General features: G+C 38.1%; 1 protein-coding gene across 14 annotated transcripts in view; it reads right to left on the bottom strand.

The window, feature by feature from the left end:
• ARHGAP24 (Rho GTPase activating protein 24) overlaps window positions 1–17,793 on the bottom strand; it is a 460,450-nt gene that overhangs the window by 38,502 nt on the left and 404,155 nt on the right. For all 14 annotated transcript variants that reach the window (XM_055588999.1, XM_055588994.1, XM_055588995.1 and 11 more), the window contains one exon: window positions 9,816–10,023. In XM_055588999.1, coding sequence (XP_055444974.1) covers window positions 9,816–10,023 — 208 coding nt within the window. The remainder of the gene's footprint in view (window positions 1–9,815; window positions 10,024–17,793) is intronic.

The raw sequence follows: 17,793 nt of genomic DNA, 5'->3' as shown, positions 1-17,793 counted from the left end.
TTGACTAGACGAACCTTTGTTGGCAAAGTAATGTCTCTGCTTTTGAATATGCTATCTAGGTTGGTCATAACTTTCCTTCCAAGGAGTAAGCGTCTTTTAATTTCATGGCTACAGTCACTATCTGTAGTGATTTTGGAGCCCCCAAAAATAAAGTCTGACACTGTTTCCACTGTTTCCCCATCTATTTCCCATGAAGTGGTGGGACCGGATGCCATGATTTTTGTTTTCTGAACGTTGAGCTTTAAGCCAACTTTTTCACTCTCCACTTTCACTTTCATCAAGAGGCTTTTGAGTTTCTCTTCACTTTCTGCCATAAGGGTGGTGTCATCTGCATATCTGAGGTTATTGATATTTCTCCCGGCAATCTTGATTCCAGCTTGTGTTTCTTCCAGTCCAGCGTTTCTCATGATGTACTCTGCATAGAAGTTAAATAAACAGGGTGACAATGTACAGCCTTGACGAACTCCTTTTCCTATTTGGAATCAGTCTGTTGTTCCATGTCCAGTTCTAACTGTTGCTTCCTGACCTGCATACAAATTTCTCAAGAGGCTGGTCAGGTGGTCTGGTATTCCCATCTCTTGAAGAATTTTCCACAGTTTATTGTGATCCACACAGTCAAAGGCTTTGGCATTGTCAATGAAGCAGAAATAGATGTTTTTCTGGAACTCTCTTGCTTTTTCCATGATCCAGCTGATGTTGGCAATTTGATCTCTGGTTCCTCTGCCTTTTCTAAAACCAGCTTGAACATCTGGAAGTTCATGGTTCACATATAGCTGAAGCCTGGCTTGGAGAATTTTGAGCATTACTTTACTAGCGTGTGAGATGAGTGCAATTGTGCGGTAGTTTGAGCATTCTTTGGCATTGCCTTTCTTTGGGATTGGAATGAAAACTGACCTTTTCCAGTCCTGTGGCCACTGCTGAGTTTTCCAAATTTGCTGGCATATTGAGTGCAGCACTTTCACAGCATCCTCTTTCAGGATTTGGAATAGCTCAACTGGAATTCCATCACCTCCACTATAAAGAAGCAATTTTCCTCCAACCCACACTTCTGCAGCCCACTGTCTGTCTCCCATGTCCCAAGCTGTGGTTAGAACACCATGTGTTTAAGAATGCATATAAGGATTATCTGGGGATTTGCCCGAAGTGCAGATTCCTAGGTATCCTCAATCCTTTTAAATCAGAATGAGAGCCACTGGGGTCTTGAGATCTCTCTCTGGGTCATTCTTTTCCAAAATAATGTTTGAGAATCTGTAGTGTGTCCCTTTCAAGGTCACTTTTTATAACTCAGGTCAGTAAGGCTCAAAATATGGCTACCCAGAGGGTAAAATTAAAATGTGTCTGGCTTTTCCTAAACATTAGGTTTTTTATTTATTTATTTTCATTTACATCTGTAGACTTGAAGTTTGTTTAGTGATCCTGAATCAGTCACCAACACAAATGAAAAATAAACAAAACAGGAGAAGAGGAGGAGGGATGAAGGCAGAATGAGCTCAGTATAAGGGGGAGGGCAGTTGGGGTACCTCGGACAGCAGCTGTCTTATGGGATTCTTGGGCAGTGTGTAAAATCGCAGGCTTCTCCAGCCTTCTGTCTTAGCTCTTAAAGGTGGTGTTGTAAGTGTGTAGTTAGTTTGTTGCTGAGCAATTAATGCTACAGTGTGACACCCACATGGCCATTTTTGACCCTACCTTCCCAGCTCTTCCAAACTGCATCTTCTTTAACAGCTGATACCATCTGGAAAGCTTTGGAAACAAAATAACACTTGGCTCCTAATCTGGTTTCACACATTCTGCATTTCATTTTTGTCCCTTCAATGTGGGGAAGTTTAACATAAAATGTTATATTTTGATTTGTTTCACTTTGAAACAGAAATAATAAGAAAAGAATGGTTAGGAACTCCAACATCTGTTGTTTTTTACAGTTGACATAAACTGATTAAATACAAATTCTTTCAGGTCAGTGAAAGTGTCCTTTCTCACAGAATTCCCTTTGGTCAAGGAGTCTGTGGAAATACCTCATCTAACTGTGGGAACAAGTCATTCATATATAAAGGCCTCAAACCTGGACCTCAGAACTGGGAAAATAGCATTTGATACCGTTAAAGAAGAGCGGAAAGTGCCTGGTCTCATAAAAGCTGGCACATGCACTTGCAATTTCTAAATTCAAGCAGTCTATGTTCTACATTTCTCTTTCTCAAACCATCTTTTTCTTCTCTTGTAACACAAGATATTTCCTTTCATTCGAATATGAAATATTAACTTCCAAATGGATCCACATCTTCAAAAGCACAGGCTGATTTATGAACATAGATGCTCAGCAGTATATGACTGATATATGCAAAACATTGAAAACAACAACAGAGGAGAATGAGATAAGCCCATACGATGGTATGATGAATTATTACCAGTTCAGCTTGGTCGTTCAGTCGTGTCCGATTCTTTGCGACCTCATGGGCTATGAATTATTATATTATCGCTGAAATCATGTTTATGAAAATTACTTAGTGACATGGAAAGTTATTTATGATACAGTGTTAACATGAAAAGGCAAAATGCAAAAACTGTGTGATTCCAGTATTTGTGTGTGTGTGTGTGTGTGTGTGTATATATAATATATATAAATCTGCAATTAGATATATCTTTATTTTTATTCTGTACATATCAACTTATATATATATATAAGTTATATATATATAAAACAAGACCTCTCTGGGTTGTTTTGTTTTAAAATATTCATCTTTCTTTCTTATATGCTTCTATATTGTATACAAAATGTTATAATTTAAAATGTGATTTTAATAATGTTTATATTAAATTTTAATAGCACTATACTTTTATAAGTATAAAATGTTATTTAAAAAGCTTACTTTAAAACTCAAAGAGCTTAATATTAGAGCTATAGTACTTACTATTAGGCCTTAATATTAAAATTAGAGATGGTCTTTGCAGAATTCCTGTGGGATTCTCTTTCCAGATTTTAATAAAGATAAAGATGAAAGCTAAATCCAATTGACTCTTTAGTGAGATATAAGCTTTGTTAGAATAAACAGGGGATACTATCTATTCATTCTTATTCTTTAACATATTTCACAAAGAAAATTTTCTGTACTTTGCTTTATATACTAATATCTAGTCAAAACATTGTGCACAATCTATATTTTTAAACATATTCTTTTTAGATCACTTTGAGGATGAACACTGGTGAGAAGAACTTGAACTAGTAAATGTTCCCCAGCAGTTTGCCTTCACATCCCCCCAAACTGAAACCTGAACTAGGACTTGATCACATGAAATTTTAAACTCAGCTAGTTCACTAAAAAATCTGATGGGCTGAATACTGTACTTGAACACATTTCCAAAAGTAATTCACTCTCCTTGGAAAATTATGGATTATTTATTCCCAAAGAATGTAGTTTACAATTACACTTGGTTACAAACATGTGACTCTTTTTATTTTGTGGTCCATGGATGTGGGAATTCTTTTTTTTTTTATCAGCAGCAATTTTCATATCTGCCTCCCTATGACTAAGGGACTCAAGCTAAACAATTTACTTATCAAAACAAGCATATTCAGATTGCTAGAGTATGATAACATGATCTCTTTTGATTTTCAGCCCTAGCTCTTGGTCAGAGCACCTAAAACCCTTGTAATTTCATAAATTACAAGAATATAGAAGCATCTTTTGTTATTTTCTTTTTATCCCCGGTTCCTAAAATAGTTCTGGAATGAGGAAAGAGAAAGGAAAAATTCTTCGTTATTCCTACCAAGTTCTTTCAACTGTGCCTGAATTTACTTAAGGCATCCTTGAGAAAGTCCTTAAGGAGCATGAAGGGTGGAGTGGGTGAAGGGTGGTTGCCAGAGAAACCAATCAGAATAGAAGGTTGGAACCCTAGCCCCAAAGATTAATCAATCATGCCTATGGCAAGAATACTGGAGTGGGTTGCCATTTCCTTCTCCAGTGGATCTTCCCAACCCAGGGATTGAACCTATGTCTCTTGAGTTTCTTGCATTGGTAGGTGGATTTTTTACCACTCTGCCACCTAGGAAATCCCTATGTAATGAAGTCTTCATAAAAATTTCCTCACTGAAGGGGTTCAGAAAACTTCTAGGTTAGTGAACATGTCCAGGTAAGTGCAAGGAAGGTGGTATAAGTGGGGAGGGTGTGACTGTTCCGAGCCCCTCCGCCATCCCTGCCCTACACCTCTCTTTCATCTGTGTTCCTGAATTGTATCCTTTTATCACAAACCAGTAACCTAGTAAATTGACTGTTTTCCTGAATTCTGTGAGCTCTTCTAGCAAATGATTGAACTTGAGGACTCTCAGATTTATGGCTGGTTGGTCAGAAGTACAGGTGATAACCTGATGGGACTCCTGATTGGTGCCTGAGGTGGGTGGGGGGTGGTGAGGCAGTCTTGTGGAAGTGAGCCCTTAACCTGTGGGGTCTGAACTAACTCTGAGTAGTTATTGTCAGAACTGATTAACTCATAGAACAGTCAGTGGGTGTCCATCAAGAACTGGAGAATTTGCTTGTTGTGGAAAACCTACATATTTGGTGTCAGAAGTGCTCTGTGGGTAGATTAGTAGAAAATATTAGTTTTCTATCACAGAGTGATTTTTTTTCTTTTTAACATGTAAATAAAAATTTTCCATTTGTTTAAGTGTCTTTCAATGGATTTCCATTTCACTTAGAATAAAAATGACATTTCTTATTATAACATACTGCATTGTTCAGGATCAACCTCTTTCACCTCATCTCCAAGGACGTCATTGGTAAATTTTACCCAAGATACGTGGAGGATATAATACAACCTACATATACTTTTTCTGAAAATAGAGGTTGAAGGAATACTTTCCAGCTACTTTTGAGACCAGAATTTCTTTGATAATAGAAGTAGTCAAATGCATTACAAGAAAATAAACTGCTGAGTCAGCAACCACAAAGCAGATGGGTTCAAAAATCCTCAGCAAGTTGTTTAAGAGTAATACATCACAACCAAATGTGGTTTATTCTAGGAGTGCAAAGATGGCTTAAAATTTGAAATCCACCTCATTAACATAATTAAACAGAAGAATCATATAATTTCTACAGTAAATATGGGAAAAGTGGACTTGATAAAATTCAGTTGTCAGTCATTATTAAAACTGTTAGCAAACCAGAAATAAAAGAGCATTTTCAAACATGATAAAGGGCAACTACACAGAACTTATAGCTACCATCATGAATAATAGCAAAAAACTAAAAACTTCCCTCTACATATAAGAAACATATGTCCACTCACCATTCTTATAGTTCTTAGCAAGGACAAAAAGACAAGAAAAAGGAATACAAAGCATATCAAAAAAGAATAAATAAAATTCCCATTATCTACAGTCAATAAGGTCATGTATAGAGAAAATCCTAAAAGATCTAAAAAAAAATCCTCTAGCATTTATAAATAAATTTGTCAAGTTTGTAGGAAAAAAATCTCTCTATAAATCTCATATTTATATAATCTAGCAGGAGAAATTAGAAAATTAAACATAAAAACAATGGTATTTATTGGAGCATTAAGGGTGAATGTAACAAAACAGAGCAAGATCTTACAGTGAAAATTACAAAATACTGCTGAAATATGAAAAGTCCTAACAACAGACTGGTTCCAAATAGGAAAAGGAGTACGTCAAGGCTGTATATTGTTACCCTGCTCATTTAACTTATATGCAGAGTACATCATGAGAAACGCTGGGCTGGAAGAAGCACAAGCTGGAATCAAGACTGCCAGGAGAAATATCAATAACCTCAGTAATGCAGATGACATCATCCTTATGGCAGAAAGTGAAGAGGAACTAAAAAGCCTCTTGATGAAAGTGAAAGAGGAGAGTGAAAAAGTTGGCTTAAAGCTCAACATTCAGAAAATGAAGATCATGGCATCTGGTCCCATCACTTCATGGCAAATAGATGGGGAAACAGTGGAAAGAGTGTCAGACTTTATTTTTTTGTGCTCCAAAATCACTGCAGATGGTGACTGCAGCCATGAAATTAAAAGATGTTTACTCCTTGGCAGGAAAGCCATGATCAACCTAGATAGCATATTGAAAAGCAGAGATTACTTTGTCAACAAAGGTCTGTCTAGTCAAGGCTATGGCTTTTCCAGTGGTCATGTATGCATGTGAGAGTTGGACTGTGAAGAAAGCTGAGCGCTGAAGAATTGATGCTTTTGAACTGTGGTGTTGAAGAAGACTCTTGAGAGTCCCTTGGACTGCAAGGAGATCCAACCAGTCCCTTCTGAAGGAGATCAGTCCTGGGATTCCTTTGGAAAGAATGATGCTAAAGCTGAAACTCCAGTACTTTGGCCACCTCATGTGAAGAGTTGACTCATTGGGAAAGACTCTGATGCTGGGAGGGATTGGGAGCAGGAGGAAAAGGGGACGAAGAGGATGAGATGGCTGGATGGCATCACCGACTCAATGGACAGGAGTCTGGGTGAACTCTGGGAGTTGGTGATGGACAGGGAGGCCTGGCGTGCTGCAATTCATGGGGTAGCAAAGAGTTGGACACGACTGAGTGACTGAACTGAACTGAATGACACATTGAAATGGGCTATGTTCAAGGATTAGAAGATTTCATATTTTTACACTGTCACTTTTCTCCTAATTGATTTCTAGAGTCAATGAAATATCTATCAAAATCATATAGGCATTTTTTTGGTAAAAACTGACAAACTTACACTAAATTTTTTAGAGATACGCAAATGTTGTAGAATATACAAAACACTTGTAAAGAACAAAGTTGGGGAACTTGCTCCAATTTATTTCTAGATTTTAAAGCTATAGTGATTTTCTTCTAAAATAACATCCCACAAATTCCTCCTTTCCTGTACATGTGTGCCACTTCTATCCATTAAGCTCTGGAGTTTATTTCCTTTCCCTGAAATCTAGGCTGCCCCTCTTTCGTGACTTGTTTTGACCAATGCGGTGCTTACAAGCTTCCATATTCACTCTCTTAGAAGCCTGAGCCATGTCACTGAGTCTGATTAATCTGCTATAGATAAAAGTTGCATGAAGAGATGCTCTACTGGATGTGAGACTTCAAAGAGAGAGAGATTGCAGCCTCCAGCAATCTTCTGTGTACGCTAAGTTGTTTCAGTCATTTCTGACTCTTTGAGACCCCATGGACTGTAGCCCACCCAGCTCCTCTGTCCATAGGATTCTCTGGGCAAGAATATTGGAGTGGGTTGCCATGACCTCCTCCAGGGGATCTTCCCTACCCAGGGACTGAACCTGTGTCTCTTACGTCTGCTGTGTTGGCAGGAGGGTTCTTAACCACTGGCACCACCTTGGAAGCCCAGCTAGCTTAGTCATCTCAGATAATGCTCCAGACATGTGAGTGATGCCTTAGATCCTTCAGACTTAACTGATCTATATTAATCAACACCACGTGTTGGAGAAATGAGCACATCCTCATCAAGTCCTGCCTAAATTGCTGATTTATGAACAAGTGATTGGTTGTTCTTGCTGATACCACAAAATTTGGGGGTCAGTTCGTATACCAGGGTAGAAATCTGACTGAGCAAATGAATGACACTCCTTTTTCTCAAAGCAGGCTACTAACATCATCATATCGTGCCTTATGCTGAAATACGCTCTGTAAGTCTTTTCTACAAATTTTCTAGGGAACAGGCAGTTTCTGTAGATACACTTCAGAAATTACAAGATAAGGACATTTTTGTGCAGCATGAAATTAACTGAAAGACCTTTCGGATTAAATTTCTGATTATAAAAGTTAAGGTTTACTGAATTTATAGTATAAAAAAGGGGAGTACGTTCCTCTTCATTACACAAAATTAATGTTTATCTTTTCTTATATTTTCTTTGGTCTCAATGCATTGATGCATTTTATGGAAAAAGTGCATTTTTTGCAATTGGGATCATATTTTATATAAAGTTTATTGTTAGCCCATAGTTATCAGGAAATAGTTGCTTACAGGGCACATCTCTTCTTACAAGTACCCTAAGACATAAAATAGACCCTTATTCTCACATTTAGCAAAGATCTGTAATCAGAAACAAACTTCAAATGCTTATGTCAGGAGAATTTTTAATAAATAAACTTTACTATTAAGGTCATCTGCGTGTACTGAGACCATTACATAAATACAAAGAGAAAGGTCATTGAAATTTATCAATGTCACATGAAGTTCGTTGTACAGAATACTGTTTCCCCATAATGTGATATTTTATTAAAAGAATCCCATTGACAAACTTTTTTCTAATTTTAGCACAAAACTTCACATTTCTCCTAGAAAAACCATTGTTTATATATCTAAACAGGCCTGAACTATGGAACCACTGAATTTTTTTTTTTTCCAAAGTATAGACTAAGACATGAGGCTCCCCCACCAAAAGTATATCTGCATTTTTGAAATGTATTCTCTGACCTTAGTTTTGAATTCATTTCCTTACCTTTACATTTAATTTTCTATCAGGGAGGATTTATGAATCTTTATAAACTGTGATACATTTTGTAAAATTAATTTACCTGTCTTATTTTTCCATTTAGCATTATATAATTAGCATTTTCTGAACATTTTAATAACTAAGCAACATTTTATTATAGTAATCACACTACAGCTAGAGATAATAGATTGTGTTCATTCTTCGGTATTATAGAAATTATAAGAAACAACTCTGCACTTCAATTTTTTCACAAATTTGGTTTTTTTCTAGGATTGGGCTTTCCTTAAGGGGTCTTGAAATATATTACCAAATTTCTTTAGAAAGATTACAATGATCTCTAATCATGAGGGTGCCTACCTCAACACACCTTGCCAGCACTGAGTAGTATTATTGTTCAGGATTTTGTTAATGTGACCAGTAAAAGGATCTCAAATGAGTTAACATGATTTTTAAATTATTATTATTAGCACAAACCCATACTCTCAATGATGCTTCCCTTACCTTGTATCAAGTATTCAAGAGTCTTCTTGTCTATTTGTTCTATAGACCTGTGTCTATCCATGTGATAATTCTATACTTTCAAAGAGAAAGTACACTACATGATTACCTCTAATAGTGAGAAAAGTCACAATATAAATGTTCAACTTTACTGAAGTAGTTATATGTGACATAGCTACAGAGTGAAACGATTATTAAAAATTATGCTTATAGAGTTTGCCAATGATCAGATGTTAAATTAGAATATGTTGGCATAAAGGCATTTTTCAACTATTGATATGGAAAAAAAAAAACTTGTTTCTGTTGAATTAAAAAAAATGAAGAGGTAATTAACAAAATATTTTCAGTGTTTAACTCAGTTAGTGGAGTTATGGGTGCTTTATGCATTCTTTGCTGTAACTTTGTTTTCTAAATTGCACCAAGCTATATACTTTCCCTTGCTTCCTTGCAAATCTATTCTAGATTAGGGTGTGGCTATATATTTAAGACACAATGCTTGTAATTACATTGTCAATATCCCAAGCTGTTGATCAACACTTTAAATATTCTTCATCTGAAAGAATTCAAAGAAACATCAAACAAGAGAAGACTGCTATTTTAAAAATTCACTTTTCCAATGCGAAAGTTTAATCTTTGATTTGAGACCAAAGGAAAAGAATAAATAATAATGTTTTAAAGGGGGAAAAGCATAGCAGAGAAAGACACCTAATACCACATTTTTGATTCTGTAACTTAATAAACACAACCCATCTTTGCGAGGCCATATAATTCATCTTCTAAACTGTGACAGTATCAATTCAAGTTACGCCATTTCAGCTCACAGCAACCTTTTAGTTTAGTTAGTGTCTCAGTGAAGGATGATTAGTAAAATCTTGAAATCTACCTGTCAAATGACGGCTTCTCTCCACAGTCAAAAGCATCCTGCAGTTCCTTGACCAGGTTAGCCTGGCCTGGCAGTCGGAAGAGACCCTCTTCCTTCAGCCCCCTTTGTCGGATGAAGTCCACACACTGCTCCACCAACATTGGAGCCAGGCGGTTCCCATATCTCTTCTCATAGCGAACAGTATCTTCCAGTTTCTGTCCGAAAATGCCTGGAGAAATAAAGGATCACAATGAATTTGAGAGATTCATCTGTTCCTACTGCATAAGTTTAAGCAACCTCTGGGAGATAGTGAAGGACAGGGAGACCTGGCTCTCTGCAGTCTATAGGGTGGCAAAGAATTGGACACGACTTAGCGACTGAACAACAACTCCTACTACTCCTTTGTTCTAACTGCTGGACCACAAGAAAACTCTCCTCTCTTCACTTTTGTTTTCTTTTTCTTTTTTAAATAAAATGGCACCTTTTGTTTTCAATCAAGTGATGATGCCATGATTATACTCAACGTGATAAACCATGAAAAGAGACACAGAATTTTCACCCATATAAAATATTTCAGACAGTGTCTGCTCTTTAAAATCTTAAACTATTAATTTACTGGAAAGAAAAAAATTGAATTATGAAGCTCTATGTTCCAAAAGTGAGGAGACAGGGTCATGGTGGTTTTTCCTAACAAGAATGAGTATCTGATTACATATTGTCTAGAATTAGCAGCACATGGGGGTAATAAAAACCAAAACCATTTTGACCAGTTTTATTCATTATTTTTAAATACTTACAAATGATGCATTTCTTTGTGCATGCATTTGGGGCTGAATATCCCCACTCTTAATCCTTGGTACCCACTGATTAAGAAACAATGCCTCTAAAATATACTAATATGACTTGGAACTTGGAAAAATAACCAACCAATGAGAACAGAGGAAGAAAAGAAGCCAAAGCAAATATGATTCCAATGTTCCCAGATGGGATGAATATTACTGAAAGGTTTTAATAGCCTAATGAGTTTCATAAAAGGGGAAGAAAAATTTGTGGTGCATGTTGAAACTATGTAAGACTCTGGAATGTTTGGGGAATTATTTAAAAACCATTAAATTCAGGATTTAACAATAAGAACATATGCTTTACTTCTCTATCGGTAAAATAATTTATGTATGGATTCAGTAAAGTAAAACCATCACATTCCATGCAATAAACACTTGCTACCAAAGAGAATATTCCTAGCCTAGGCAGAAAGAAAAACACAACAAATGAAACTATTCTCCAGCTGGTATCAAGTCTAGCACTAACGTATTCCTTTTAGGAAAAAGGGTTGAATGATCTGATGTTAATATTTAAGTGCATATAAAACAACTGGAAATTAGCTGAGTTTGTAGACTTTACAACAAGTAGTTTCTCAATAATGGTATGTTAAAACTGGAATCACTGACCTCTGGATTTTCTGTTACTTGAGGCAGTGTCTGATACTTTATGAAGTGGTGATAATGATTTGAAACTCTTTTAGTTATTTTAATAACAAAGCATAAAAGTGATTATGAATGAAGAACACTGACTCTTTCTCTTTGGAGCACTTTTGTGCTTTCTTGCTTGGAATGTTTGGATTCTATCCTGCCAAAATTAAGGAGATAGCCTTTCAGAGGCACTTATAAATTAAATAAAAAAATAATGTCAACATTAGGGAATAAATCCTATCTATCTGATTTTTCACTTCTTTTTCTTTTGGACTGACACATTATTAATACATAAGGTATCTCCCTAAATCCAGCAGAAAAATCTATTAAAGATGTTCCAGTTCAACCCCAATGTGTGCTACAAATTAGAACCAAACTGCCAAGATTTAGTTTTACACAGTAATGAAAAACAGGCAAGCATGCTTTTCTGATCAGTGTCCTTTATGCCCCCAAAACTCAGGGAGGTGATAAAGGATACAGTAAGTTTTGCTTTAGATGGGTATTCTGGTTTTCTTTTTTCCCCCGTTACACATAGGCTTGCCTGTATGATAAGAATTTTCTTAAGTATAGCAACAAACTAAAAGCCAAGAGCCCCCAACATTCGTTCATGCATTAAGTACCTAACATGCACTAAGTTGTTGACATGTATTCTCTTATTTCCATAATAAATATACATGGTAGCTATATTATACCTGATGAAACTGAGAGAGATTAAATACATAAGGTTAGTTACACAGCTGGAGAAGGCAATGGCACCCACTCCAGTACTCTTTCCTGGAAAATCCCATGGATGAAGGAGCCTGGTAGGCTGCAGTCCATGGGGTCACGAAGACTTGGACACGACTGAGCAACTTCACTTTCACTTTTCACTTTCATGCATTGGAGAAGGAAATGGCAACCCACTCCAGTGTTCTTGCCTGGAGAATCCCAGGGACGCGGAGCCTGGTGGGCTGCCATCTATGGGGTCGCATAGAGTTGGACGTGACTGAAGTAACTTAGCAGCAGCAGCAGCAGTTACACAGCACCAAGTCGCAGAATGGAAATCCTTATCTAGACTTAACCTTACAAATCTTTGCTTGTCTCTGAATACTTGGTCCTCTTCCACTTTATTTAACTCAATCATCATGTGTTCTCATTTTCTAGTAATTTAAAATATTAATAAATTCTAAAAGTGAAGAAAACAGCATATCTTTTCTGTGCTCTGAAAAATGGTAATAGCTGGGCTGTATTTATGTATGCCAGGCATGGGTACAAGCAGTTTATCTGCACTTCTGTTACTTAAAACTCACAGCATTCTATGAAGTAGGCACCACCATTTTACTAAGGAGGAGACTAAAGCACAGAACAATTAAGTAACTTGCTGAATGTCGCAAGGTAAAAGGTGGAACCAGGATTTGATCAAGGCTGTTGAATTTCAGAGCAACTGTGTGTGCATTACAAAATATTGCATAGTGGGCATAATGGCTAAAAATTGAGTTACAGAGGAAGAGCTGACTGATCAGGAAAAGACCCTGATGCTTGAAAAGATTGAGGGTGGGAGGAGAAGGAGGGCAGGGGATGAGATGGTTGTATGGCATCACCGAATCAATGGATATGAATTTGAACAAACTTTGGGAGATTGTGAAAAACAGGGAAGCCTGGAGTGTTGTAGTCCATGGGGTCACAAAGAGCTGGACACGACTTAGTGACTGATCAACAGTAGAGGAGGTAACCTGCCTCTTACTAGTTTTCTGGCCTCAATTCCCGTCATCATATTAAGGGTGGGGGAGGAGATTTCTGTTGAGAAAATGAAAATTGGGGGGAAAGGTGGAAGAAAGGAGAAGGAAAAATTCAGCATCCTGGCCAACAAAATGATTTCCTTAATATAAAGAGCTAGGCAATGGCACCCCACTCCAGTACTCTTGCCTGGAAAATCCCACGGACGGAGGAGTCTGGTAGGCCACAGTCCATGGGGTCACTAAGAGTTGGGCACGACTGAGCGACTTCACTTTCACTTATCACTTTCATGCATTGGAGAAGGAAATGGCAACCCACTCCAGTATTCTTGCCTGGAGAATCCCAGGGACAGAGGAGCCTAGTGGGCTGCCGCCTATGGGGTCGCACAGAGTCGGACATGACTGAAGCGACTTAGCAGCAGTAGTAGCATGCCTATTTAGCAACAGAATATGTGAGAGAGTTTTAGAATGTAGACAATATGTACACATGCTTAGAATTCCTGTGGGGAAAACAGTAATTTTCTGCTGTTTATCCAGTCTTGCAAAGCATTAGGTAATGATTAGTTGTATATCCCCCAGTCTGTAGCATTGGAAATAGAATGTTTCAAAGGTCTCTGACTTACAAAGGTAGATGGTGAAACAACTTCTGTATAAGAATTTTTTGTTTTTGGTGTGGAAGTCAGGGAGAAATTGTGTGCTTAGTCACTCACTCATGTATGACTCTTTGCAAGCCATGGACTGTAGTCTGCCAGGCCATTTGTCCATGGAGATTCTCCAGGCCAGAATACTGGAGTAGGTTGCCATGCCCTTCTCCAGGGGATCTTCCCAACCCAGGGATGGAACTCAAGTCTCCCTCGTTGCAGGTGGATTCTTTACCATCTGAACCATCAAGGAAGCACAGGGGAAAACTGGAGTTGCAGAAACAGAGAATGGAGCTAAGGGCACAGATAGAGGGGGAAAGGGAAGGAGCAATGGACTGACAGATTGGGACTGACATATATACACGACCATGTCTAAAATAGATGGCTAGTGGGAACCTGCTGTATAGCAAAGGGAGCTCAGCTCTGTACTCTGTGGAGACTTAGAGAGGTGAGACTGGGGGTGGGGTGGGAGGGAAGCTCAAGAGGGAGGGGATACATGTATACATATGGCTGATTCACTTCATTGTACAGCAGAAACTAACACAGCATGGTAAAGCAATTATACTCCAATAAAAGAAGCTGCTTTAGCTAGAACTTCAACATTTAAACTTCAAATTTTAAAATTAACAACAACAAAAAAAGCACAAAGGTCGTGAGCTATCCCCAGCTAGCAGCATGAAGAAGAGGACGCACCGATTAGTAGATTATTAACGAGAATATTCCCTGTGGTGTGAGTCTTGCAAGCAGTTCCAGCTATGCCCAGGTAAATTCTCAGAGAGGTTTCACATTCCCTAACAAAAGCATCCTTGGAATTTCTGGGTGACAACAGTATGTTATGCATATTTCCCCCTGGAAATTCACTGATGGTGCCATAAAGCGTTATTCAGGACGTGACTTTCCACTAGACTGAGAAAGTAAATTACACAGGTGATTTTATTATATCTTTGGGAGGCTGTTTCAGCTGGAGGGAGACACAGAGAGGAAAAAAATATATATAGAAAATCTAAATAGCTTCAGGATTTGTGAGGTTCTTTCTTTACATGTAAATTATATACTCCATAGCTAGAGGCAGCCTGTGGGATCACTGAGTGTGATCAGAAAAATATATTCAAATTCTACTCATCACATAAATAAATAAAATACAAAGCCAAACATCTTTGGACTCTTCATGCTTTGTAATTATTCAGTTTGTTCCTTGATTCCAAGCTAGGTATAACACGGGCTCCATTTAATCACTTCCTATCTTCTTGCTGATCTGTTACAATATGGCCTCTGACACCGTCATTTCACTAAAAGAGCTTTCAGAATAATTACCAATAACTACCTAGTTGCCAAATCATTGACAGATTTATTTTTTGCAGTACTTTATGGTTCACTCCCTTTATAAACCATCAATATCACTCTTCTTACTGATACTTCTCACATCTTATGTAATTCTTGCCTTCCAGAACATTCTTTTTAGTCTCCTTCTTGACTATACAATCTACTACACCCTTCTTATAAGTTTGCTGGTCCTCTGGATTCTGTCCACAGCTTAGTTTTCACCTCACTTTACACAATTTCTTTGTTGGATTATACTCAGTCTCACGGTGTAACAATTATTCCCAGATTTGTATCTCAATCTGGGCCCCTCTTGCACTGGATTTCCAAGTGCCTATTAGACCCCTCAACATGGGTATCTCAAAACATTGTCAAACTCAAAATTTTTAAGACTTTCTGAATTATTTTTCTTCAAAACCTGTCATACTTCCTATAATCCTGATTTTGGTTCTCAGGATCCCCCCTAACATTTGAAGGGCCATTTGAGAATGGACCTAGATTGCACCTTCCTTCACAACCCTCATTTAATGACCACATCGGTCCCTTCCAAACTCATTGCCATTAGATCCTCAATACCTCTTAACTGACTTTTATAGAGCCAAGTTCCCAAGTCAGGCAAGTGTTGCCATAGTGATAGTCATAATATTTAAATCAGATCACGTCACTTTTTTTGTTTAATTTCTTCCAATGGTACCCACTGGCTAACCAAGCTCCTTTTCATGAAATGTGTGTGTGCTCAGTCATGTCCGACTCTTTGCAAACCCATGGGCTGTGGCTCAACAGGATCCTCTGTTAATGGCATTTTTCAGGCAAGAATACTGGAGCAGGTTGCCATTTCATCTTCCAGGGGATCTTCCCGACCCAGGGATGGAACTGCATCTCCTGCATTGGCAGGTGGATTCTTTACCACTGAACCACCTGGAAGCCCTTTCATGAAACATAGTCTCTGTAATCCAGTCTCTGCCGCTTCATTGACAATTCAATCAACAGGCGTTTAGGTAGCACCCTTTCCATGCTGGGTTCTGGGCCATATTCACCCTCATTACTGCTGCTCCCTCAAAAACAACCTACTCAGTAACTATATTGAACTATTTGCTGTCTCCTATGTGTGTTATGACTTATTATATCTTTGGGTGTCCTGGTAGAACAAAAGTCATATTGTCAAGAGTCAGCCTAGGAAAACTTATCCTGAAAAATTCAACTCATATAATCTCCTGTGTTGCTGCTGCTGCTGCTGCTAAGTCGCTTCAGTTGTGTCCGACTCTGTGCAACCCCATAGACGGAAGCCCACCAGGCTCCCCCGTCCCTGGGATTTTCCAGCCAAGAACACTGGAGTGGGTTGCCATTTCCTTCTCCAATGCCTGAAAATGAAAAGTGAAAGGGAAGTTGCTCAGTTGTGTCCGACTCTTAGTGACCCCATGGACTGCAGCCTACTAGGCTCCACCGTCCATGGGATTTTCCAGGCAAGAGTACTGGAGTGGGGTGCCATTGCCTTCTCCGAATCTCCTGTGTTAAGTCCTTATAAACATTGCCTCATACCCATCCCAGTCACAAACTTGTTATGTTTCTTCTTTGATTTATTAACATATCATTTTCTAATTATTTATTTAGATCCTTATCCACACTGGACTAGTTCCGCACCAGTCAAAAAAGGATTGTTTAAAAAATAAAAAAAGATTATACTTTCACAATTATTATAAGACGACAATAGTCTACATTTATTCTTATTAAAAATGATGCTGGATAACAATTTATACTACTATTTATTTTATAAACTGAAGGGAAGTTTGAGTAAATTTCTTAAGGTTCTTCAGACACAAGGACTGAACTGGGATTTGTGACAGATGTGAAGGACTCCAAGGCTCATACTTCGTTCTATCATCGTGTCCTGGTATGAATGTTAGTGTCCCTCCCAAATTTCTATGTTGAAAATCTAATTCCTATGGGAATGATTTTTGGAGGCAGGGCTTTTGAGAGGTGATTAGATCATGAGTATCCCTTCCCCTTGGTGACTCAGATGGTAAAGAATCTGCCTGCAAGGCAGGAGACCCAGGTTCGATCCCTGGATCGGGAAGATCCCCTGGAGAAAGGAATGACAACCCACTCCAGTATTCTTGCCTGGAGAATACCATGGACAGAGGAGCCTAGTGAGCTACAGTCTATGGGGTCACAAAGAGTCAGACATGACTGAGTGACTAACCCTTTCACCTTTCACTCTAGGTCATGAGTGCAAAGTTCTCATGAGTGGGACCAGCATTGGGTTGGCCAAAAAGTTAGTTTGAGTTTTGCCATAAGATGTTATGAAGGACTTGAATGAACTTCTTGGCCAACCCAAATACCTTTATAAAAAGGACCCCAGAGAGCTGGCTCTTTTTCTTTCTACTCCTTGAGAATGTAACAAGTGGACAGTCTCAATCCAGAAGAGGGAGCTCATTGGAACCCATTCATTCTGGCTTTATCTCAGTCTTTGAACCTTCAGAACCATGAGAAATAAATTTCTATTGTTTAGAAGTCAAACAGGATGTGGCATTTTGTTATAGCAGCTTGAATGGACTTAGGTACACTGCCTTATTCTCTGGAACTCAATACCAAAGTGGGTAAGGATTGAGTGTTCCATAAACATCTGTGGAATTAATATAGGCATTAAAACAAAATACTTCACCCCCTCAATTAAAGGAAATAAATGAATAACTCCAAGGTAAAATGAAACTTATCAAGACTTCACAGGTTGTGGTACTGATTTCTACAAAAACTTGAAAACAAAAAAATCTTTGTTGATGAAAAAGGTACAAGTTAGCCAATTTCTTGGTCATTACATACATTTTCTACCATCAACTATTTTTCAGAGTTCCCT

Source organism: Bubalus kerabau, chromosome 7 (assembly GCF_029407905.1).
Source record: "Bubalus kerabau isolate K-KA32 ecotype Philippines breed swamp buffalo chromosome 7, PCC_UOA_SB_1v2, whole genome shotgun sequence".
Classification (NCBI taxonomy): Eukaryota; Metazoa; Chordata; class Mammalia; order Artiodactyla; family Bovidae; genus Bubalus; species Bubalus kerabau.
This window is presented reverse-complemented; position numbering and strand designations above follow the sequence as displayed.